Source organism: Uranotaenia lowii, chromosome 2 (genome assembly GCF_029784155.1).
Source record: "Uranotaenia lowii strain MFRU-FL chromosome 2, ASM2978415v1, whole genome shotgun sequence".
Lineage (NCBI taxonomy): Eukaryota > Metazoa > Arthropoda > Insecta > Diptera > Culicidae > Uranotaenia > Uranotaenia lowii.
This window is the reverse complement of record NC_073692.1, coordinates 44436639-44461215: the sequence shown is the minus strand read 5'-3', so window position 1 is coordinate 44461215 and position 24577 is coordinate 44436639. Positions and strand designations below refer to the sequence as shown.

General features: G+C 41.0%; 1 protein-coding gene across 3 annotated transcripts in view; it reads left to right on the top strand.

Annotated features, from left to right (window-relative positions):
* Positions 1-23671, top strand: part of LOC129745444 (P protein-like) — a 70381-nt gene extending 46710 nt beyond the window's left edge. For all 3 annotated transcript variants that reach the window (XM_055738528.1, XM_055738527.1, XM_055738526.1), the window contains 8 exons: positions 12770-12944; positions 14726-15626; positions 15696-15811; positions 15867-16005; positions 22075-22562; positions 22624-22961; positions 23023-23116; positions 23185-23671. In XM_055738528.1, coding sequence (XP_055594503.1) covers positions 12770-12944; positions 14726-15626; positions 15696-15811; positions 15867-16005; positions 22075-22562; positions 22624-22961; positions 23023-23116; positions 23185-23269 — 2336 coding nt within the window. In that variant the 3' untranslated portion in view covers positions 23270-23671. The remainder of the gene's footprint in view (positions 1-12769; positions 12945-14725; positions 15627-15695; positions 15812-15866; positions 16006-22074; positions 22563-22623; positions 22962-23022; positions 23117-23184) is intronic.
* The last annotated feature ends 906 nt before the right edge of the window (positions 23672-24577 follow it).

Sequence of the window (24577 nt, the reverse complement as noted above, 5' to 3'; positions counted from 1 at the left end):
ATGAATGGAAGAAGAGTCAATAAATAAAATTCTCTTTTCAGATCCTTTATTTGACAATGCAGTAAGCCAAATCTGAATGACAACATGAATTTTCTCTTAATTTTTTTTTCTAAACTCATCAAATGTGGCTAATTTGACGAAAACATAAAACTGAAATGTCAATCGATTAAATAACTATTGCAAAAGTTAGCACCACGATCAGCAATACACTCCGCAATTTCTCACGATAGTTTACAGCTTTTATATCTGCTACTTTAGATACCAAACCGAGAGCGGCTAAAATTTTAATAATTCAGCGCGTCATTAAGTCCGGCAAATTGACACCGCACAGCAATATCGTAAACAGTTTATGAACCTTCGGTCAGACGCAACCTTCGCAGTCCGCACATTTGCTGCACTATATCGATAAATTCTTTATACAAAATTCAATCCAGCACCCGCCCCTAGACCGCGGAATTCACGGATCGATCGTGGATTTGTGATGCGTGAGAGTTTACCAAAACAACCATCAGCTGCTGCTGCTGCTGCTGCTGGATATAGGAAAAGACACATGAGCGTACACTTATTTCTACCCGTAAACTGCACTGACCTACATCTCGATTTGCTTGCATTATTGGCTAGAGGTGCATCGGAAGAGGAGTTACGTGATTTACATATGTATCAAGATGAGCAATAAAATGAGTTGGTTTTGGCTCGTTTCTGGATTTCTTAGGTCCTGAAGTCTAGAAAGTTTCTTTTTTTGTTAAAAATTAATTCATCTTTTAAATGAAGTTTCCGCTCCACTACTTTTTATGAAGTGTAGGTATGTATATTCAATTTGGGATTTCTGAACAACTTTAGAAGGAGCTTTCCTATGGTTTTGCAATAACATTATGTTTCTCGACCGCAGTTGCTTCCGCTGATCATTGTCATTACAGTGTCGGACAATAGAATAGGAACACAGCTCAATCCAAAGCAGAAAGTGACAAAACTTTGAGAAAAAAATTTCAATTTTAGTGCACCATTTACAAATTGTAAATTCCATTCTTCGAAGAAATTAAAATCATCCGTAGTTAAAACAATTGTTCTTTATTTAAAAGTGCGTTTTAAGCATACTTACTGACTAAAATAACGCGACATAAAATAGGACCGTTTTAGAATTCATGGTAAAAAAAATTAAGAAAAAAAGGAAATTCATACCGTAATCGATTTGCAGGGTTAGTACTTGGTGGTATAACCCTTATTACGCATCACTTCTCGCACCCGGCTCGGCATCGACTCCACCAGCTTTTGGGACGTTCTCACCGGGATAGTGTACCACACCGCCTGGATTCTCTCCCACAGCTGCTGCTTGTTTTTTTTTTTATTTTTCGGTGTACACCTTACGTTTAACTATTTCCCATAGGTTCTCTATGGAATTAAGATCAGGGGACTGTGCTGGCCACTCCATAACGTCTACCTTATTATCCTGGAACCACTTTTTAACCGTTTTTGCGGTATGTTTTGGGTCGTTGTCCTGCTGGAACTGCCACTTTAGGAGCATCTCCCACTCGGCGTGTGGCAGCATTACTTCCCGAAGTATCTGGGCGTAGAGATGCTGGTCCATAATCCGGTCGATCCAGTACAAGGGACCCACCCCGTACCAAGAAAAGCACCCCCAGATCATCCATGTTTGAATGTTTTATTTGTATACTGGGGCATATACGCACAGCCGAGTGGGCGATGGACCCAACTCTTGTAACGTTTTAATGTTGCAAAAAAAAAGGTTCAACGTGAAACTGAACAAGGCTTAAAAAAAACTGTTGGCTTAAGCGCCAAACCCTTTTAAGATTTGCCAACACTTCGTTTAGTTGCCCGGCGGCTAGCGGGAAGTCGTGGATGCGCAGCTGGTTTATAGCACAGGTTCAGTTTAAATCTTACACTCTTTAATTTACAATTTAGGATAGTGTTTCACAATTCGTAACTTTGGCCAATGACAAAAAAAAACACCACGTGAGCGCTCACGATCAGCAACCTCAGAACCAACAGGTGCGGCTTTCGTCGGCTGGATCGGATTCGTAGGCTGGACCAAAGCGGCCGATGGTGTTCTAGTGAAGACCACGGTTTCGTAAAAAAAACACCAAGAGAAATCAAACGGTTTCACTTACTCGGCCTTCTGCTGGTAGTTGCTCAGGCTGGTGGAAGCGATCGTGCCTCTTTCAAAATTATTGACTGGCAATGAAAATTGCCGTTTCCGCGCGGTGGCGGTCAACGGTGGGTGGATCACCTCGATCGACACCCCGATCGCTCCCACTCTCTCCATCCCGCGTCTCATGCTGTTCCAGTGCCTTTGGTGGTGGAGCGGCATTCGATCGTCTGGCACAACGATCGCCAGGAACGCACGGCTAACGATGATCGTCAAAAAACAGCACACACTTGATCGGACTGTCGATCACACGGGAGAAGGCCCAGGAACTGATTGAAACCCGCACGCCGTCGCTGCCGCCTTTTTATAGTTTCTCTACTGTTGGAGTTTGCAGCAAACCCTCGGGTTTTACATCGATCGTCGATTGGTGTCTTTTGTTCGGGTGTTTTCTGTTCAGTGGTGCTCAATCTGACCTGAACTTTAAACGCTACACACCGTCTTTCCCAAACAAAAAAAAATTAAATGCTGTTGGCAAATATGATTTACAATTTCATTTAATTTTTTATCTTATTTCTTTTAACAAAATAAATGCTCCTTAACAACTTTAAGTACTCCAATTTAGAGTCTTTAATGCGAAATAAAGTTTGCTTTTCTTCTTCAGAAAAGACTTGGGATATAATTTGCTTTTCTTCTTCAGAAAAGACTGATGATATAATTTGCTTTTCTTCTTCAGAAAAGACTTAAAATTAAGTTTGCTTTTCTTCCTCTGAAAAGACTTTGGATGAAATTATATGGTGCTCCGCTTCTTAGCAAAGACTTTTTTTTCCAAAACCGAAATGCAAAATTATCTTGAAGATTATGCAAAATATCGTGAAATCACTTCACTTTGAATATATAAAATTCCATCAAGCTCAAAAGCGCTACACTAAATCAAAATATTTTGATTCAATGTGAAACTGAACATAACACTTAAGATTGGTTTACAAACAAAGTTACGAATTACTAGATGACAACTAATTTAGCTAAATGAACAAAATTAAACCGATTTATGCCCCACGTTGGGCGCCAAATGTAACGTTTTAATGTTGCAAAAAAAAAGGTTCAACGTGAAACTGAACAAGGCTTAAAAAAAACTGTTGGCTTAAGCGCCAAACCCTTTTAAGATTTGCCAACACTTCGTTTAGTTGCCCGGCGGCTAGCGGGAAGTCGTGGATGCGCAGCTGGTTTATAGCACAGGTTCAGTTTAAATCTTACACTCTTTAATTTACAATTTAGGATAGTGTTTCACAATTCGTAACTTTGGCCAATGACAAAAAAAAACACCACGTGAGCGCTCACGATCAGCAACCTCAGAACCAACAGGTGCGGCTTTCGTCGGCTGGATCGGATTCGTAGGCTGGACCAAAGCGGCCGATGGTGTTCTAGTGAAGACCACGGTTTCGTAAAAAAAACACCAAGAGAAATCAAACGGTTTCACTTACTCGGCCTTCTGCTGGTAGTTGCTCAGGCTGGTGGAAGCGATCGTGCCTCTTTCAAAATTATTGACTGGCAATGAAAATTGCCGTTTCCGCGCGGTGGCGGTCAACGGTGGGTGGATCACCTCGATCGACACCCCGATCGCTCCCACTCTCTCCATCCCGCGTCTCATGCTGTTCCAGTGCCTTTGGTGGTGGAGCGGCATTCGATCGTCTGGCACAACGATCGCCAGGAACGCACGGCTAACGATGATCGTCAAAAAACAGCACACACTTGATCGGACTGTCGATCACACGGGAGAAGGCCCAGGAACTGATTGAAACCCGCACGCCGTCGCTGCCGCCTTTTTATAGTTTCTCTACTGTTGGAGTTTGCAGCAAACCCTCGGGTTTTACATCGATCGTCGATTGGTGTCTTTTGTTCGGGTGTTTTCTGTTCAGTGGTGCTCAATCTGACCTGAACTTTAAACGCTACACTCTTTCCGTCCGAGTCGATGAGGTTCACTTTGGTCTCATCCGACCACAGCACATTTCTCCATAGTTTCTCCTTTTCCGGACCCACCCAATCGAAGCGGGCGAGGCCCGCTTGATTGCCGAATCGTCCTTCGGCGTCGTTTTGCGGGGGCGGCTGGTCCGTTCTCGTTTGCCGGTGCTGTGAAGCGCGTTGAAAACGAAAGTTTTCGACCTTCCTAAGTAGTCAGCAATCTCGCGTTGGCTTTTGTCAGCCTTGTACAGATTCCGGATGATCGCTCGCTGGACCTCCGTGCAGTGCTGTGCCCGACCCATAGCTTTTTCGCTGAAAACAGAGTAGGAGGAAGGAAATCTTTATTTTTTGTTTGTTTTCATGATTTACATGATTAATTTTATGGGAAATACTTACCAGGACACGAAAATAGACAAACAACACCGAAAACAACACCATTTTTTTCAAATCTAGAGCGCTGAAAATGCCGGAACAGCCGAACCGATGAGCTGGTCTTATTTTATGACGCGACTTTTTTCACCCTCTGACAGCTTTCTGGTCGAGTAGAACAAACGGGTTGCTTTGATTGCAACAAACGTGCAGTATGGCTGTGTGGCAGCGGCCTAAAGAATACTGCCACTGGGATACTGGTCCATGTCGTACGAGGCGACTTATCCAGTACTTCCCAGATACGTTTATCTCATATTTCTGTCTATTGGAAATCAATGAGGCTGTATCTGGGCGGGGGAGAAAATAGGTCAAGGTCAATTATTGCATGCAGAGTTCAGAAGTTTTTCAAGTTCAAAACATTGGAAGAAAATGTTTTGAATCTGAATCAGTTTTAAATTCATGCTAGTATTTTTTGACCTTTGTACGTATTTTCTCTCGAGAAGGGTATACCAATAGTGCGTATGTAGTACATGCATTTGCACAAGCTGTATTCTTCTATATTTTCTCGTTCTACCAATTTGGAATATGATTTTTCATTTAACTAATCTCTTTGCACTCCTAGTAACTCCGTTCAATAAAATCTCTTCCCAAGTGTTCAAATGTTAATCGCAAACGCATCGCTTACGGTCCCATTGCTTTTGGCTATCTGTTAATATTAACCGATTTGAAATCATAGAAGAATATGATCTAAATTACATCAGTTATATCTGTTACGTCAAGCGCAAAAGTAGTGTATTTTCCTTGTAATGGACAAGTATTCAGTCCCTTCTATATTTGGATTGGCAACAGAATTCTGTGGACGTAAATGTCCGTTCACATAAAGATATTTAATTGTTAAAACTGCGTCATGGTTAAATCATTAAAGCCGTACAAATATCGTTTCCGTTGAAAAAAATTTCCAAAAAATATTTTTTTTAGGTTGCCAAAAGGCTTCAATATTCCCTATTAAATTAAGTTTTTGATCAAAACTTGCATCGCATGTCGACAGTCATATCTGTTTCACCTAATATATGTCACTTCTCTTGTATTGACACATGATCCCTTAGCTTTAGAATGGTTATAGTGTTAAGAAGAGTCAAAGCTCCCTTAATATCGTACTCTGATATTTCGTATCATACGTCAATCCTGGTTCTGGAATCCACTGCTACAGCTTCGTGCAGTGTTAATATCGCTTATTTCTAATTTGGCGTCACAGAAGCTCATTGTAGTCGTCTAACCAGAGCGCTAACTGGTCAGTTGAATAAAATTATATAAAATCAAGTCTTTGTGCTCTGAATCTCCTGTATGGTTAAGCTATGATTCAGAGGTACTATTGTACCTATATTTACCTTCCACTTAGTGTGTACATGTCCCTCTTTTGCCCGACTTCATTTTTTTAATGTATGTCAGAATTTAACAAAGAAATTTAAAAAAAAGTCCTTATTTCCAATATTATGATTAAAAAATATCTTCATTGCTTAAAAATCCCTATGTGGATAGGCTAAATGCCAACTTTGCCATTATAAAATCGTTTATTTGCCCTCATTGTAGCATCCTGGTTAAAACATTTTCTGATCACTGTAAACTCAAATCTCCTGAATTTTGTAGTTATGAATCGATAATGTGTGATTCTTTTTAGCTCATATATGCCTGTTTTTCGTTTGCTAGAAAGCTTTTATGTACTCTAGCATATCCTGTCATAAGTGTATCTAATTCTAAGAATTTAAACTAAATTAACAATCTGTCATTTTTCACCCAATGTGGTTTTAAGCTTCAATGCTTCAAAATCCCTACGTTGATCGGCTTTATGCCCTAAACATTTATTTATTTTCTAATCCTTTTATGGTTTTCAGGTTTCTCAGGTATATGATGAAATCTGTAAAAAAAAGGCTAGGCACAATTTTCCCGTTTGTTTGGATAACGTGCCGCTATCAAGCCTACCCCTTTTCTGATACCTGAAAACAAACGGGTTGCTTTGATTGCAACAAACGTGCAGTATACAAAGTTGGCATACTACAATAAGTGCTTGCCGCTAGGTGTCGCATATTATTATATTTGAATTGGCAGTCACCTTTAAGATTTGAATATTTTGCATTAGAGCGGTTCTATTCTATTGTCCGACACTGTATCTGCGGTCACCAGTGAGCCGAGATAGAAGTCTTCGACTATCTCCAGCTCGTCGCCGTCGATCGTGACCTTGCTATTACTGGACGAAGTCCTCGATTGGCAACTTTTCCTTTACTGGACCGAAGTCCTGAACTGGACCGAAGTCCTCGACTGGCAACTTTTCCTGTACTGGACCGTATCCTCGATTGGCAACCCTGGCTTCACTGGACTGCAGTCATCGATTTCACTGGACCGCAGTCCTAAACTGGACCAAAGTTCTCGAATGCCAACTTCATATTCACTGGACCGAAGTCCTGAACTGGACCGAAGTCCTCGACTAACAACTTTGCCTTCACTGGCCCGAAGTCTTTAACTGGACGAAAGTCCTCGACTGTCAACATTGCCATTACAGGACCAAAGTCCTTTACTGGACCGAAGTCCTCGACTGGCAACTTTGCCTAAACTGGACCAAAGTCTTAAACTGGACTGTAGTATCCAAGCAGACTTATATTTCTATACAGTTTATCTTCTGTCAACTTAAGATTATTATTAGTTTGATCGCCGAAGCTGGATACTATAAATTTGGCGACGAGGAAAATCTATTTCCAAATGGTTTTCAAGACTTGGAGATTCACCAGGAAGCAACGAAAGATTAAGGTATTGGAAATGGCTTGGCCAATGGTGAATTTGTTTTATTTCCTTCGAAGGAACATTCAGTTTCCTTTCAAAGAAAATTTCAATATTTGGATGGAATTTTGAGTTTCGGCTTAGTACCGGAAATGCCTCAAACCAGCACGGGTCCTTAAATTGTGGGATCTATTTGCGAGATCTAAGAAACTTGTTATATCGGAATAGTTGCCCAAAGTATGGCTATTTTTAAGACCATGCAGCCGAGTGATAAATCCTGGCTGGAGGTGCCTCAGACACAGTGCAGGGTTCTTGAATTCTCGGAACAGTTGAGTGGAATCGTTCTATGTTTCCATGCAGTCGAGAATAAATCCTTGGCTGGAGGCATATCAGACATGGTTCTCGAATTGTGGGAGCTTATAGCTGCCCAAAGTGTGTTTTTTTATTTTTACCATGCAGTCGAGTGTAAAGCCTGACTGGAGAGTAGATAATAAAAAATGAAATGATTCAGGAAAGGAAGCATGATATTTGATATCTATTTTCTATTGAGAAGCATTGCTGAATCCAATTCTCGTTATTTGGATTTTAAGAGCTACAAGCATAGATATCTTTCCATCGTTAGGAAAGGTATGCAGAACTCGAAATTTTCCCGCAAGTAATAAAAAAATAAAATTTTAATGTAAGTATGAATCATGTTGCTTGATGTTGATTAGAGTTGAATTCACTACTAAAATCACTGCAGAAAGTTCATTTATTATTTGTTTCGACGTTCGTTGCTGGGTGTGACCGAGGTAAAAGTAAGAACGCGAACGACGTAAACTACTATAAAATGCTTCTTTTATTACTGGTAAAAATATACTTTTGTGCGGACGTAATTTAGGCTGTGTTACAATATGGAGATCTCAATTCTAACTGACTATTGTGCTGACGTGGCATCAGCAGGTCGGCAAGCACTGTTGCCAACCGTGAGCCCAGCGGCGTATCCAGGGTCCCAACATCTCCCCTCCTAATTCAGCCAGTACGAGTCGAACCTCCTCGGAACTCTTCGGGTACGTGAAGATCTTCGTGGCATTTGTATGGCTGATTGTTCTTCGATGGCAGATTGAAATCTTGATATAGATGTGCTGGTTTCAGAGGGTTGAGGTATCGGGCCGGATACGGTTTTCGGCAATGGTGGTGTAGGCGAAGACGTTTGTTTCGGTGATGGCAGACCAGCTGACGATTCGAGTCCCGACGTGTGAACATCAACCAAAGTTTTCGGCGTAGATGATGGCAAAGGCAAAGATTCTGCGTTGAAGATTGTGTTGGAAACTCGTTGGTTGAAGGCTAACGTGGGAAGTTCCAAGCATCGAGAAGGATGCTCAGAGGCAAGTTGGTTTTCGTCGCAGTTTCCGGTTCCAGTTCGGTTCGACTAATGAGTTGATTGATGTGCGAGCGTACCACTTGTCTTCCGTCAATCCAGACGTTGTACATTACTCTGCCAACTTTCTCCAGTATGACACCCGGGAACCAGTTCCACTTATTCTTGGCATAGATTTTAGCAAAAACGAGTTCGTCTTTCGCAAAGGATCTTTGCGAGTGGGGGTCTTCATGGTAAGGTGCTCGATCTGGTTCCGGCGGTGGTCAAAGCAATTCCAGACTCCAGACTAGTTCGAATCGGTCTGCCAATGGATTTGGTGTGCTTCGATATGTAAGAAGGGAGGTGGCCAATGCTTCTCGGACGGTTGTCTTTCCCTCCTGAATTTTTCTGATTGCACGCTTGAACGTATCTACAAAACGTTCCGCCTGACCGTTGCTTTGTGGGTGGAACGGTGCAGTGGTCAGATGATCGATGTCGTTTTCCAAGCAGAACGTTTGAAATTCTTCACTTGTAAATTGAGTTCCATTATCGCTGACGAGTGTAGTTGGCATACCCATTCGAGCAAACAGATCCTTTAGAATGCGAATTGTTGAGATGGATGTCGTACGATGTGTCTCAACAATTTCAGGCCACACGGAGAAAAAAGTATAGTATTTCCAACAATAATCCACTTATATTCAATCATATTTCTGATTAATTCTCGGCTAACTATAAATATGAAACTTTCAACTATCTATAGATTATCTGATTGAATTTCTGCATTTAAAAATACTTATAATGGATAGAACTGTACTTCTATGATTGATTTTATGCATTCATCTTTGAAAATAATAGATTCAACTTTCATTGTATGATTGATGTTAGGTATTAAACAATTACTATGGTGGATTGAATTGGAATAGTACAATTGAGTCAACTGTTGATATGATTGGTTGAATTATATTTAAATGATTGATTTTATAAGCGTTACTATTGGTTTGATTTCTGGGTGATTCCATGGAATATTTAATTTAATGCTGATCGAGAAAAACCTATTACATTTATTTATTTATTATAACTAAAACACATCCGCATGATGTTTCTCGTGATGGGCATCAATGGGCTTCAGCAGCAGTATGCTGCGCTTTGGGTTCTAACCTCTTTCCTTACCGGGCGCTTCCGAACGATGAATTTTAACAGCAGGAATTCTGCTGTTACTTTTTTTAACAGCACTAAATCACCGCAGTTCTTGGATCTTCTCCGTCGATGTCCCCCAGCAAATTATTCTCGGTTCACCAACAGCCTTCGGGGCAAGTTTCCTGGGAAGTGGGAATCTTCTGAGCCGGCAGTTTTTTTGGCTCCTGCTGACACATCTTCATTCAGAAGCTGGAGTTTGGGATAGGTTCAACTTGTCCATTGATGGCCCTGATTCACGCTGCTCCCGATGGAGTAAAATCTAGAAGCGGAAAAAAAAATTACGAATTATCGTACAAAATGAAATCAAATTAAACAAACTTACCCGAATTGTAGTCAGATTTGGCCATCTACACCAACAGCCCACGGAGCCAGACATCTTACAGGATGAATTTTTCAGAACCCGGAGGCGTTCCAGCGACAAATATCTTCCTGCTTCAACTCCAAATGTTTTGGATTTGGCTAGCTGATGCATCTTTCGCCGAAATTTCTCCATTTTTTTTATTTTTGTTTTTGCTGGGCAGGGATGGCAGGCAGGCTGTGAAAACACACTACACGCATATTTTAAAACACTCTGTGTTTGTTTAAAGTATAGCCATAGGTCTATCATCAGTTAGTAGTTGAGTCTTTTCTCAGTGGTGCGTAAACTCGCATCGAAAAGAATTATTCGGCTGATTTCTTCCGAGTTTAACTTGTGTGCAGATTGATTTTATCTTCGTTCCAATCATTACGTGATTGCACACAAAACGAAGACAAAAGTTCTGCATTGATGTTTTCCTTGCCTCGCAGGAATAAAATCACACCAATGAAACAACATAACGAAGTTTACCGTACACGTATGCACACGAGCGATCGTTGCCGACGGACCGAGTGAACATTGCCTCGCACCCTTCTCTCGCTCGTTTCCCATTCCCTTGTATCTATCACTTTTAGCCACGCCCACATGCGTTGTCCGATTGATGTGTTCGGCTGCCGAACGAAAACGATTTGAATTTTGAATGCGCAAAACTGTACTTTCGCTTCGCTGATGTTGCCCCCGATTGCTGTTTACTCCTGTCGAGTTTACCCGAAGCTTACTTCCTGATGCTTTCCGAGTTGAACTATCGATAGCATCATTGCAGTTCGAGATTAACGAAATAAAATCGTTCTGCAAAGAAGGGCAAAGTGCGAGTATGTAGACTTGCGATTTTAACATCTCTGTCTTTTATATTTATAGTTGGATGTGAAAAAATCAACTACGCTTTGATGATTGGTATAATCAGCTGAAATAATTAGAACAACTGTCGTCTTTTTTCTCCGTGCACTTGGTGAAGGCGTCGATGACCAGCAGGTAGTATTGTGACACAGTGACGTTTCGAAATTGGAGCGGATTTTGAAGCAATGGCACAATATCTACAAAAAATATCCATGGAAATAGACAGATTTTTTGCAACAGTTACGTCATAGCCTCTAACAATGCTTAAGCAGATAAGAAACGCGTTCGAAGTTTGACAGCTCCATAAGCTCCCAGCAAAAAAAAATGTTTTGTTTTCTTTATTTCTCTAAAACCAAATATCCTTCATTTAACGTTGTAAACTCAAAATGTAGGTCTCCGAACGCTGGGGGAGGAAGACTGAATAAAAAAAAAGAAAAAAATCTTTCAAACGTCAAATTTCTCTCATCAATCTACCGACCAGTGCGAAGGTTCAAAATCTTACTTTCATATTTAGTGAATTTCAATAAAACTTTTTTGATGCTGAAAAGCACTTGTTTTGCATGAAACAATGATTTAATTAGGTTTTGTTTTGCTCTGGCGAATTCTGCAGATCAGGCGTATTGAGTTGCTCAAATTTCGTTGTAGTTTTTGAAGCTGATAAATAAAAATTGTTTGATTAATGGTTGTTCTAAAAATAGCTTAAATAACAGATTTAGATTTAGGGTAGTTCCCATTAATCGAACATAATTTTCATATAGTTTAAAGTTTACGATTACAAATCTTTTCAACAATTGTTGGCTTTTTGCCAAACAGTAAAAAACGATACAGAAAACGATTCAGCGAATTTCAGTCTTCCTCCCCCAGTCCGAACGTACTTTATCACCCTGCTGATAACTCCATTTGTTTACATCTGGCGCATTCGCCATATTCAAAATTCACTGACAACTTTTTAAACTTGTCAATATGATGTGTGGACTATTTTAGTCTGCTGGACGAAAAATTACAACTTTCACAATCGAAATTTTAGGATCGTGCTTGATCAAACCTTTCCCTGTCTTTACTTTCATGGAATCAATCATCCACACTTTTATACAGAATTTAGCTCGCTGTTAGATTTCCTGGATATCAAAGAACGATTTATTCCATGAAATGATGGATGCCGACATTATTAAACGTGTCAGGTATCAGGGCTTTGTAGGCGATGGAAGCGCTGACGAATTTGGGTGGTTGTTGTGCATTAGTGCAATTCGGATGAAGCTAAAATAGCACCTATTTTTTGACAGGTCTTACGGGTTTCACTTAAGGAGAGAATCAATAACCATTCGCTTCCATCAACCATTTTTTGACATCTTGAAATGATCTTCATCTTATCCTTTCTTCAACTTATCTAGGCCTACCTGTTCTCTACTACAGTTCGGCCATCCCGGCAAAAACATCATCGTCGATGAGTCCTTCCTCCGCAGAGATCATCATACTATTCCAGCATTAAATATTTTATAAACTGACTAGAAGCAATATTGCTAGAAAGAGTCAATCGAATAAGCTTAATTTTTCAGAAAGATTGTTAAGGTCCCTTATGTAAAGAATCAGGTCTCCTTTAACTTTAAAAAATCACAATTTTTTCGCTGCACTAAAATGCCTCTAATTGATATGTAGGATCCGATATCGTCTAAATATTTGAATCATGCTGTCAGAAACTGTAAAAAAATCGCTGATTGCTGATCTGATATTTTTGATTGAGTAGTTGAGTAATGAGTTCAAATATTAGTATTACAAATAAATCTAATAAGGATGTATTCTTGTACTCATATTTCATACTATTTTTTGTACCCAACAGGTGACGATCACGAAGACTCCTTTCCGGAGATCCAGCAGCTGGAGTACGAGGTTGAGGAGGAAGAGGAGGATGAGGACGACGATGATGATGACGACAACGGCAACGAGTTCATCACCATCAATGTCACCAACGAGCAGGGCCAGCATCGCGAAGTGGATCACATCAAAGAGAAAAAGTAACATGATAGCTGAACAATAATGTATAACATCACATATGAGTTATTTTTCTAATGCGCGTGTCGTGTTTTTGACGTAGAATTACGTCTTACGGCAACACTATAGGGGGGCAAATTGAAATTCGCGAACCGATCTCGCGTCACGAAAAACGCCTCTTTCAAAGACATCTCTCTTAAAAGACATACCAAGCCTGCTCAACGTTGATTGGCTATTCGAAAATGGAAAAAAAATTAGACGCCCCGCCCCTTCATGAGTTTTGTTATTTCCAGCCTACGAAAGGTATAAAACAAGGGGTCAACTGACTGTTTGGTTCATTGTATCAGAGAAATTGAAACTAGTGACACGGGCAGTAGCAGAGCTGACCAACAGCGGCGGAAGCAAGTTGTGTGTGACAGCTCAGAACCTCACAAACCCATCACACACACACACACACACACACACACACACACACACACACACACACACACACACACACACACACACACACACACACACACACACACACACACACACACACACACACACACACACACACGCACGCACACACACACACACACGCACGCACACACACACACACACACACACACGCACACACACACACACACACACACACACACACACACACACACACACACACACACACACACACACACACACAGCCGCAACCCCCTTACCACCTTCTCCCACCACACTCCCCATCCCCGCCCTTCGCTTAACACCTACCATCGCACACCACCCGCACGTAACACACCACCCGCCCATCAAATACCACCACCACCCACCCATCGCACACCACCCACCCATCACACACCACCCACCCATCACGCACCACCAACACAACGCCTTCGGCATCCCATCCATCACACATCACAGACCCATCACACATCACCAACCAATCACACAACACCCACCCATCACGCACCACCACCACCCATCGCACACCACAGCTTATCACACACCACCCACCCATCACACACCACCCACCCATCACACACCACCCACCCATCACACACCACCCACCCATCACACACCACCCACCAATCACACACCACCCACCCATCACACACCACCCACCCATCACACACCACCCACCCATCACGCACCACCAACACAACGCACTCGTCATCCACCTATAATAAAAGAAAAGTCAAGCGCAACTCTCTTTAAGATTTTGGCCCTGAAAAGGGCCTTTTTTTGTTATTTGTAGATATGAAAACATGGTCAATCTAACGCTTCCTCGGGAATCTCGTGTTTAAGCAACAGTTTAAGCTAGTGATTGCTATGTGATCTTAAGGGAAATGAAAACATGATACTGATTCCAATCCAACGAGACGCATGAGACTAAAAACAGTTTGAGAGCTTTTGCCCTGAGTCAAGCGTTTAGATCAAAGCAGTCATTGTAGGCTTTTCTCGCAAGCGTTTGATACAAAGCTCATGTGTTTATCACATTATTTGCATAACTGCCGGGCGCATAATTTCGACGACATCGGCCTTGTTTCTGCTTATACTTATATTTAATTCGCCTTTTGTTATGCAGTTGAAAAAGCTGCATACTATCTTTATGGGTCGATTTAGACCATTAATAGTTATTAAAACGACAATTTATGGAAGAATGATTTTTTTCGAAGTTAAGTTCCTTTAAAAAATTCGACATACTTTATTCTAGAATGCTTATTTGAAACGAAAAACACATTGACTCGGGATAGGCTGTAGTAATTCTACGTGAACTTCTCGGTCGTTTCATATATACAACCACTGTAACTTTTTTTTTTCTCTGTAGAGACATCCCGAAGCCGCATGTTCATCACTTGGCCGGTCATTACATTGGTAACATAACCCCACCGAAACACGATGACCTCAACGATACCGGCCAAAATCACTCGGATGAGGACAATCCGTTCCGAAAGTATACCAAGATTATCTGCCTGTTCATCACCTGGATGGTGATAATCGGTTTTTTGGTGGTCAAAGATGAGAAGCTGATTCATCCGAAGCATTTGTCAGTTCCGGATGGTCGAACTCGATCTTATGTGCTGCCGAAAGTTCCGTTGAGCACTCGGGTGAGATTTACGTTTGAGGGAACCTTCCTCGGGGAACCGTACACCAACATTACAGTGAACTATTTGACAATCTATCTGCAATCAATGAGCTCCACATTGGAAGGGAATATGACTGAAGAATCGGTACCACCGAATGCGATTCATAACATCAGCGAACCTTGGCACATTCCCATAGTTCACCCGTATCTGTTCGATAGTGCACCGATCCTGAAGAAACAGCACATTTTCGAGATGAGTGATAGTAGCTATGAGCGGATTCACGAGGAAAAGGCTGCCGTTCGGCTGATGGTCAAAAGCAACATCAAGGCTCCGATGCCAATTTCGGTGCAATACGATCATGCTCCGGTCAAACGAGACGTCGGGGTGATCTACGCCGCTTTCGTCCTCATATTCCTGTACGCCCTGATCGTGTGGGAAATTGTCCATCGAACGTTTGCTGCCGTCATCGCATCGACGTTGGCCATTTCGATTCTGGCAGCCCTGAACGATCGACCCACGATGGAGGACATCGTGGGGTGGATCGATGTGGAAACCATTCTGCTGCTGTTCTCGATGATGATCTTGGTTGCGATCATGGCCGAAACGGGAATTTTCGACTACGTGGCTGTGTGGATCTATAAGGTTACAAACCAGTTGTTGGTTTCGGCGAAATTTGTGTTTACGCTATAAAACGCCTCTGTTTGTTTTCAGATCACCAACGGTAAAATATGGAATCTTATTCATTGTTTGTGTATATGTACGACGTTGATTTCCTCATTTTTGGATAACGTGACAACGGTGCTACTGATGGCTCCAATCACTATAAGGTGGGAAGATTTTACACTTGAATTATTCCTTCATTGATGATTATTCTGGTTTTAGGTTATGCGAGGTGATGGATATGAATCCTGTGCCGGTGCTGATGGCGATAACGGTTCACGCCAATATCGGAGGAACGATGACCCCGGTTGGGGATCCTCCGAATATCATTATCACCTCGAACCAGTACATTCTGAAACACGTAAGTTTGCCACAAATGTGAAACGGTTTAATTTTTCCCCAGTTAAACAAATTTTGAATCTTCATTTGAATTTTCAATCAAAATTTTGAAATATAATTATAATTTTCAATTCTAGAATCTTAGTTCACAATTCTTATTTTAATTCTAAATCCTGAATCTGAAATTCAAATTTCAATGTTTATTTTGGAATTAAAATTCTAGATTTTAATTCTGACTCTGAAAAAAAAAAATCAAACAAACATAAGACGGTTCTTAAGTTTACGGTCTATAGTTTAAAAAAAAACATAACACGTAAGATAGCTGATTTTGCAGTGCCTTATATGGTCCAAACCTTAGAAAATACTAAATATTCAACAGAAGCGCGTGTTTGGAAAAATCAATGATTGGAAAAATGGTTTTTGTTTTGTCAAATCACTGAAAAACTCATAACACACTTAGATCTGAAAACTTGATAGTTTTCAAGCAACCGAAGGCTTTGTGAAATATGTTTACTTAATTTTTAATCAGGGACTTCACTGCCCCTACTCGCAGAACAGTCCCATATGGATTTTCGTCATTTTTCATCTAACCTCACAGTTCGTTATTTTGAACATTGAACAGAGATTTTGTTCTAGAAATTTTCGAAAAAAATATCGGATGTAGTTTCCTTACTTTGTTTCTTTCTTTAAAATAATTTTCGATTTATCGCTTTTAGTCATTTAAAAAATGTTCAACTTACTTGATGTCGAATTATGCACACTAGATTTTGAAGGCAGACTAAAATAAAGGAAGGAATGTCTTGCTGTGAGAAAAACTATCAGAAAAAAACTAAAAATCATGATAAGATTTAACTTAAAAAGTGGAATTCACGATATTTCCCACAATTATATTTCATGAAATTGCGGACATGTCTCAAAAAACGCTATATGAGGAACTTTTTGGAACTTTGAGTCCAGAGAAGGCTATTTGAGACTCAATTTGTAACTTTTATTCTGAATGATGCGATTGACATGTCTCAAAAAAGGCGATTTGAGGAACTTCGTGATTCGTGACAATCCAGCTACCTTCTCAAATATTTTTTCCTCAGCTGTCCTCTCCATTCACTTGGAATTCAATACATCGTATCAAAGTAGCATTACAACCCTAGCTGGTCTTTTAACCCCCTTGGTTACTATTTTTATGAGACTCCAAAGCTGATTTATCGAACTTGTAATTTCAAGTTGTCTTGTTAACTGGCTTGGAATTCGTATAACTTGTTACATATATCTTTCATCTCGAGCGCTCCTCTAAACATGATTGATAATTCTTGTCAATACGCTTAAACTGCCTTCTACACTCGCCTAATAATTTTCACTTAAAGTCTGCTTCATTTAATATTGGAACACAAACAATTGCGTGTAGTTCAGTCATTTATTAACGAATTCATAATTTGTTTTTCATACAAATGTAGCATTTTCTTTACTCTTTCATAAAAAAAATTAAAAAAATTATTCATTGCTGTTTCGAAGAAATTCTCGTACTTTTCCCGTAATACGTCCACCGTTTTGGCGATTTGATTCCACCAGTTCTTCATTTGAGTCATGTTCCTAACAAGTTTTCCCTTTGCCTTAAGCCTCCGCTTCGTGATTGCCCAGTATTTCTCTATCGGCCGGATCTGGGGGCAGTTTGGGGGGTTGAGGTCCTTCGGTATTACGCTGACCCCGTTCGTTGCGTAGCATTCCATAACCGTTTTGCTGTAATGGCAGCTTGCGAGGTCCGGCCAAAACATTACTGGACGGTCGTGGGCACGAATAAACGGCAGAATCCGTTTCTGTAGGCACTCTTTTTTGTAGACTTCTGTTGTCATTGTCTTGTCAGTGAGAAAGACTTTGGTTTTCTGTCCACAACTGCATATCCCCTGCCAAATCATGTACTTGCGGGCGAATTTATCCGCAAACACGAACTTAAATTTTGCAGGTACATCCCCCCGAGCCGTCGCCAAATAATATTTTTGACCTGGGATTTGCCCAAAGTCCGCCTTCACGTAGGTCTCATCGTCCATCAGAATACATCCGTCGAACTTGGTCAGCACTTGGTCGTACAGCTTTCGAGCACGGATTCTGGCCACATTGTTCTGCTTCAGCGTCCGATTTGGCTGTTTGCTGGCTCGGAATGACCTTATTCCTTCCCGGAGACGAATTCGTCGCACCGTACTGTGAGCGGCCTGGAACTTATTGGCCAAATCGCGGTCTGAAAGATTGGGATTCCTCTTGACGGCCTTGATGACTTTCCCACGCAGTTTCCGGTCGACAGTTCCACTCCGACGCTTCGAATGCGGCTTCCGAGCCGTCGTCAATGTTTCCTTGTACTGCTTGATAACACGCCATACGGTATTTCTGGGCATTTTAAGCTGTTTAGCTAGCTTCGATGCCGACAACAATGGATTTTCAAGAAAACTGTGCACAATTTGATCTCTCAGTTCGGCTTCCATGGCGGTTGTTTACAAAATGCTATCGTTTGGTGTTATGACATAAATACATGGTGAAAGGTAATAAATTTCCCGACACGTGGGTGAAAAAAGTTTCCAAATCCGTCCACTAGGAGCACCACAATGAGCAAAAGAATTTGTTCCAATATTAAATGAAGCAGACTTTAGGCTTAGGCACTCATGCTGTCCTCTCAAGTCGCCTATAAGTTTTCCAGCTGTCCTCGCTTGATATTCTCTTCAATACACTCAGGCTGTCCTCACAGCTGTCTTCTCAATTTGCTTGATATGCTTATCAATACTCAGGCGGCTGTCCTCTCAACTCGCCTTTGGTTTTTCAAGCTGTCCTCTCAACTCACTTGATATCCGTGTCAATGCGTTCAGGTAGTCCTCTCAACTCGCCTATGGAATCCAAGCTGTCCTCTCAACTTGCTTTATATTGTCTTCAATATGCTCAGGCTGTCCTCTCAACTTGCCTTTGGATTTTTAAGCTGTCCTCTCAACTCGCATGATATTCTTATCAATACACTCAGGCTGTCCTCTCAACTCGCCTATGGATTTTTTAGCTGTCCTCTCAACTCGCTTGATATCCATTTCAATGCGTTCAGGCTGTCCTCTCAACTCGCCTATGGAATCCAAGCTGTCCTCTCAACTCGTTTGATATTCTTATCAATACTCAGGCTGTCCTCTCAACTCGCCTTTGGTTTTTCAAGCTGTCCTCTCAACTCGCTTGAAATCATTGTCAATGCGTTCAGGCTGTCCTCTCAACTAGCCTATGGAATTCAAGCTGTCCTCTCAACTCGCTTGATATTCTTACCAATACACTCAGGCTGTCCTCTCAACTCGCCTCTGAATTACCCATCATGAACTCGCTTGAAATTCAAAATACCATAAGTAAATCACTTCTCAAGACTTGCTTAATATTGCAATTTTCTCCTTATCCACTAACTGCACACTTGAAATAAGCATGGACGTAGTTCGAAGTTTTCCGGTCTGTTATTTTCAACTACTTGAATGCCAAAAAATTGAATAATTATTCTTCACCATGCTTTCCTTTTCTTATTCTGTTCGAATTAGTTTCTGGTGATCTTTCAAACCACTGCGCTTTCTTGAAATCATTTCTTCACGAAATAGGTAATGAAATTATTCACTCAACTCACTTTTTCAAAATGCATAATTAGTATCCACTTTGATTTTTAGGGTCACTTGATGCAAATTATTTTATCGTGAACGTTCGTCAACATTTTTCTTTCCGGTTCGTTTTTGTTTTTCAATTCCGATTCGTCTAGATCGCCCTAAATGGCGTTAGAGTAAACACCTGCCACGGTCGCCAAATGTGCAGACCGGTCCAGCGTTCCGTCGCCGTTGTGCCGGGTCACTTGACTGTATCCAGCTGGGGCAACTGCGCGCCGTCCCGTTTGGCTTGCTCACCCGCTCGCACTCGCTGACTGACTGGCTTGGCACGTGCACGCTCGTGTCGGATGACCAAGAGTCAGATTAATACATACACAACTTTCATGCCCACATTCGAGAAAATTCGGTACCAATTCCCTTCAGAACCTTTGTTCAGCGAAATTCGAACTTTGGAAGCATGAGTTTAAGTAGATATGAGACTTTTGGTTGCTTGGGTAATCAATTGAGTTTCACTAAACACTTTGTTCTCAAGAAACAAATTCTTAGATGCACAAACATCACATCACAAAACAACTAATTTCATCATAAGCCAATGAACACAACTGATGTAAACCGTTCCCGATCATACGGCGATAATATTTTCCGCGTTTAGAACGAATATTTTCAATTTAAAACTGCAAATTTTCCGAAAAATTGACAATAACAAACAAAAAAACACATTTCCGGCCGGTATTCGGTGACAAAAATCTAGTACCTCCCATTTAGCAACTCTTTTCATCAAATTTAATAAATTTCTCCGGGATTTCGGCGGTGGAAACTTTTACACTTAATTCCAGCCTTCACTTTGATACATTTTAAGATCATTTAATGTCCATTTTCCAAATTTAAATTTAGGATTTTATGAAATTTTCGCGGACGACGAGTAAAACGCGTGCGTTTGGCAAAAGTCATCGCCTACTCCTTTTTTAAAATACTGTTCAATTGAGTTTTGGTCGAAAGCGATTTTTTTTTGTCAAAACTCCAATGATTTTGATTCAATACAGAAAATAATTAAAAATGTCCTTTACCAATTTGAAGTTTTTTGTACCCATTTAAAGTTTGTAGTAAAGATTGTATCAATTTAAAAGGTAATAGGTAATTCATTAATATATGTAACGACTTTTCGTGGTTTGAAAACATCCGCTTTTCAGTGGCACTTTATCTTTGAGATAAATTTTTGTAGTCCTGTAAACACTCATCGAAATTTCTCCAGAAATATAAGAGAGCTGATAGTAGGTAAGACGATACGAAATATAAAAATACCTAATTATAATACTTATCAATTACGGAAAAGTTAGATAAATTTCATATATTTAGGACAGGGATACCATACATAACTACTCTTCTAATACTGTGCAGCTTTATATCATTACTGGGAAATCACCCGATTCATGAAATCAGATCACTACTAGAGCACACAACTTGATGGGTCTAATGCTGGCACAGAACTGCCCGTTGAGACGCTGCTATGCACAGCGTCAAACCGAGGCAAGGTAGTGTGAGTGTCGCCACACAAGTCACCTGATATGTGATCAGGGTTGCCAACTGTTTTTCGAAAAAGTCTGGAAGATTTTGAAAAAATGTCTGGAAATGTCGGGAAAAGTCTGGATAGCTTGCTTTTGGGAAGGTGGTCCCCCTTTTTTTTTTTTTTTTGGTCGCCAGATCCTAATGTTGCAGATAGCCACTAATCGTTTGTTTCTGACACTATAGCTTACGTATTCTGTTTGACTCTCAATTTAACGCACAACTTCAAGCATTTGCCATTATTCCTAGCTTTCAACCACTTCTGCATTCAAAATTCATTAATTCTAATCATCTACAGTAAAATTTCACCATGACCATTTTGAATTTTCATAGTTTCTTAGAACAATTTACGTTCTAAGCCAAAAGTCTGGAATTGTCTGGAAGAAATGTCAAAAGTCTGGAAGACTGGAAACCTGAAAAAATGTCTGGCAAAAGTCCAAAAAGTCTGGAAGATCCAGACAAAATCTGGAAGGTTGACATCACTGTATGTGATGACTATTTACTTGGCCGTTTAGTCGTGGGAATCCAACACCACACAAATACAACATGTACTCTTTTTCGATCGAGAAAAGTGTGCTCATCGTTGTGTAAATTTTTTGCGAAATGTACTTTTTGAGTCATTTTATCGGTAAAATGAACTCATTTATTCATGAAAATTTTGTTCTGCCTCTCGTAGAAAAATAGCAAAAAAATCCAAAACTTTACGCATTTTTAGAACTGCACTTCATTGTAACGGCCGTGTTAGCTTTATTGGCTTCAAATAAAAATGTGACAACATGAAAATTTTAAAGGAAATTATAAACACCTGATCTTGGAGTTTGATACATTTTAAGCTAATTCAGCATTCTTAACGCTCTTTTCTGTACAATTTCAAGGATCCAAGGACTATTTTTAAATGACTCATCTACAACTTTTTTATCTTTCTTCAGGGTGTAACATTTTTGACCTTCACCGCCCACATGATGGTGGGCGTAATCATCGTCGTGATAGCAACGAACATCCACCTGCGGTTGAAGTACCGCAACATCAACAACCTCCGCATGCACGAACCCAAGGAGCTCAAAGAGCTGCGCCGTAACATCAAGGTGTGGGAACGAGCAGCAGGGAAAATCCCACCTTATTCCAAAGATGCCAACATTGTACGCGAAACTTTGATGAAGAAGGTCCATTTGCTGAGGCACGAACTAAAGAAAAAGATGACCAAGGGTTGCGTCCCGGAGGAGCTGTACCGATCGACTCTGGACGAGTTGCAGAAGGAACATCCGATCAAGAACAAGGGGCTGCTGATCAAATCCGGGATCGTTTGTGCGTTCATCATATCGCTGTTCTTCCTGGAGTCGATCCCGGAACTGCGCCGACTTTCTTCCGGGTGGGCTGCCCTTCTGGGCGTAGTTCTTCTGTTGATCATTTCCGATAAGTGAGTAGTTTCTCATTTATTCAACTAAGGGAAATTTCTAACCTTATTTTCTAATCTTCAGAAACGACATGGACGCCGTGCTGTCCCGCATCGAATGGCCTACGTTGCTGTTTTTCGCGGCCATGTTTACCCTGATGGAAGCGGTCGAAAGGATGGGACTGATCGATTGGATTGGCCATGCCACGGAATCGATTATTCTATCGGTATCGGAAGATCTTCGACTGGCGGTTGCCATCATCATCATTCTCTGGATATCGGCTCTGACATCGGCCTTCGTAGATAGCATACCCGTTACGGCCATGATGGTGAAGATAGTGGTTGCCCTGTCGGAGAAATCTTCCCTGGGACTGCCACTGCAGCCGCTGGTTTGGGCATTGGCTTTCGGTCCCTGTTTGGGAGGTTTGTTTTTTTTAGTTCCAAAATATTTAACAGAAAATTTATATTAAATTGAATTTTTCAGGCAACGGAACCCTTGTGGGAGCATCGGCCAATGTCATTTGTGCTGGAATAGCGGAACAGCACGGATATCGGTTCAGTTTCATGGACTATTTTAAGTACGCTTTAAATCTTATCAACCATGTTCTACCCTTAAACTAATTTTTAATTTTTTTTCCTTCCAAAGGCTTGGATTTCCCATCATGTTAGTTAGTGTTATTGTGACCACCGGATATCTCATTATGGCCCACGTTGTCTTTGCCTGGCATTAAGCGTATGGGTGCCCTCTCTCTCTCTCTTAAGGATGAGACCAGTTAAAAACTGAAAAATTCAACTGATGTAACTGAAAAAAACCTTTCGCCTTTCGAGTGAAGAATTCCAAGAAAGAGGAATAAAACGATTTAGGAAAAAAGTCTTTGAGCTAAAACTAAAAAAAAAACCTTTGTATTTATTTTTCAGTTAATATACATGTTCTCCAAATCTACATAAACTACGATATACAAACCAAACCATTGAATGTAGTGCGTGTTTTTCAAATTCTCTATTTCTCCATCTCTATTGTCTACAGGTTAAGTTAAGTTCAAAGAATAAACTTTTGAAACGAATCTATCTGTAAAACATTGTAATTTTAGAATACTATGTACTACGAAAAATAAAATCACTGTTTCTGTCAATTGATCCTCGTTTTGATTGTTTTATGATGATTACCTACCACTTTTTCTACATCATTCACTTTTTCTAGACAGTTGAGCGCAAAAGGAAAATGGTTAGGAAAGCCAAGCCCAAGTCCAAGTCTAAGCCCAAACCCAACCGGTTCAGGGACAAGGGGGAGGCGTTGGTGGTTAAGGCACCGGAAGGTACCCACGCCGATGCCCTTCGCCAGATGAGGACGAGTGATAGGCTGGTGGGCCTAGGAGAGGACGTGGAAAGAATCCGTCGGACACGCTCCGGCTAGATGATCCTTGAGCTGCGATGTGGCTCAACCGTCAAAAGCGCGGAGTATAGCGCGCTCACACAAGAGATAGTCGGTGAGACGGCGAAAATCCGTGCCCTAAGCACCATGGTTGCTGTCAGGATCAAGAATCTCGACGAGATACTTTGCCACTGAGGTAGAGAAAGGAACGCGTTGAAGGACCTGTGTAAGATCGAAATGAACCAGATTTCAATCAGCATGCGGGAAGGACCTCCCAAATCTGGAACAAAGGTGGCGTTCGCGAAATTTCCGGTTGCGGCAGCAAACGTAGCACTTAAGTGTGGTCGGCGAGGAAAAGCTGGACGTGGCGTTAGTGGCAGACCCTTATCGCAGGACCTCGGTTGGAAATAATTGGGTAACTGATAAAGAAAAAATGGTTACGATTTGGATTACGGGAAGATACTCTATACAAGAGGTGGTGTTGGCTAGAGAAGAACGGAATCTTCGTCTGTAGTTGCTACGCGCCTCCTTGGAGAGGTTCGACGTCATGATGGAAAACGTTGAAGGTGGGGACTTCAACGCGTGGGCCTTAGAAACAACTTCTACGGGAAGCCCTCAACTACGGGAAGCCCTCACAGCAAAAAAAAATGTAACGATGGAAGATGTA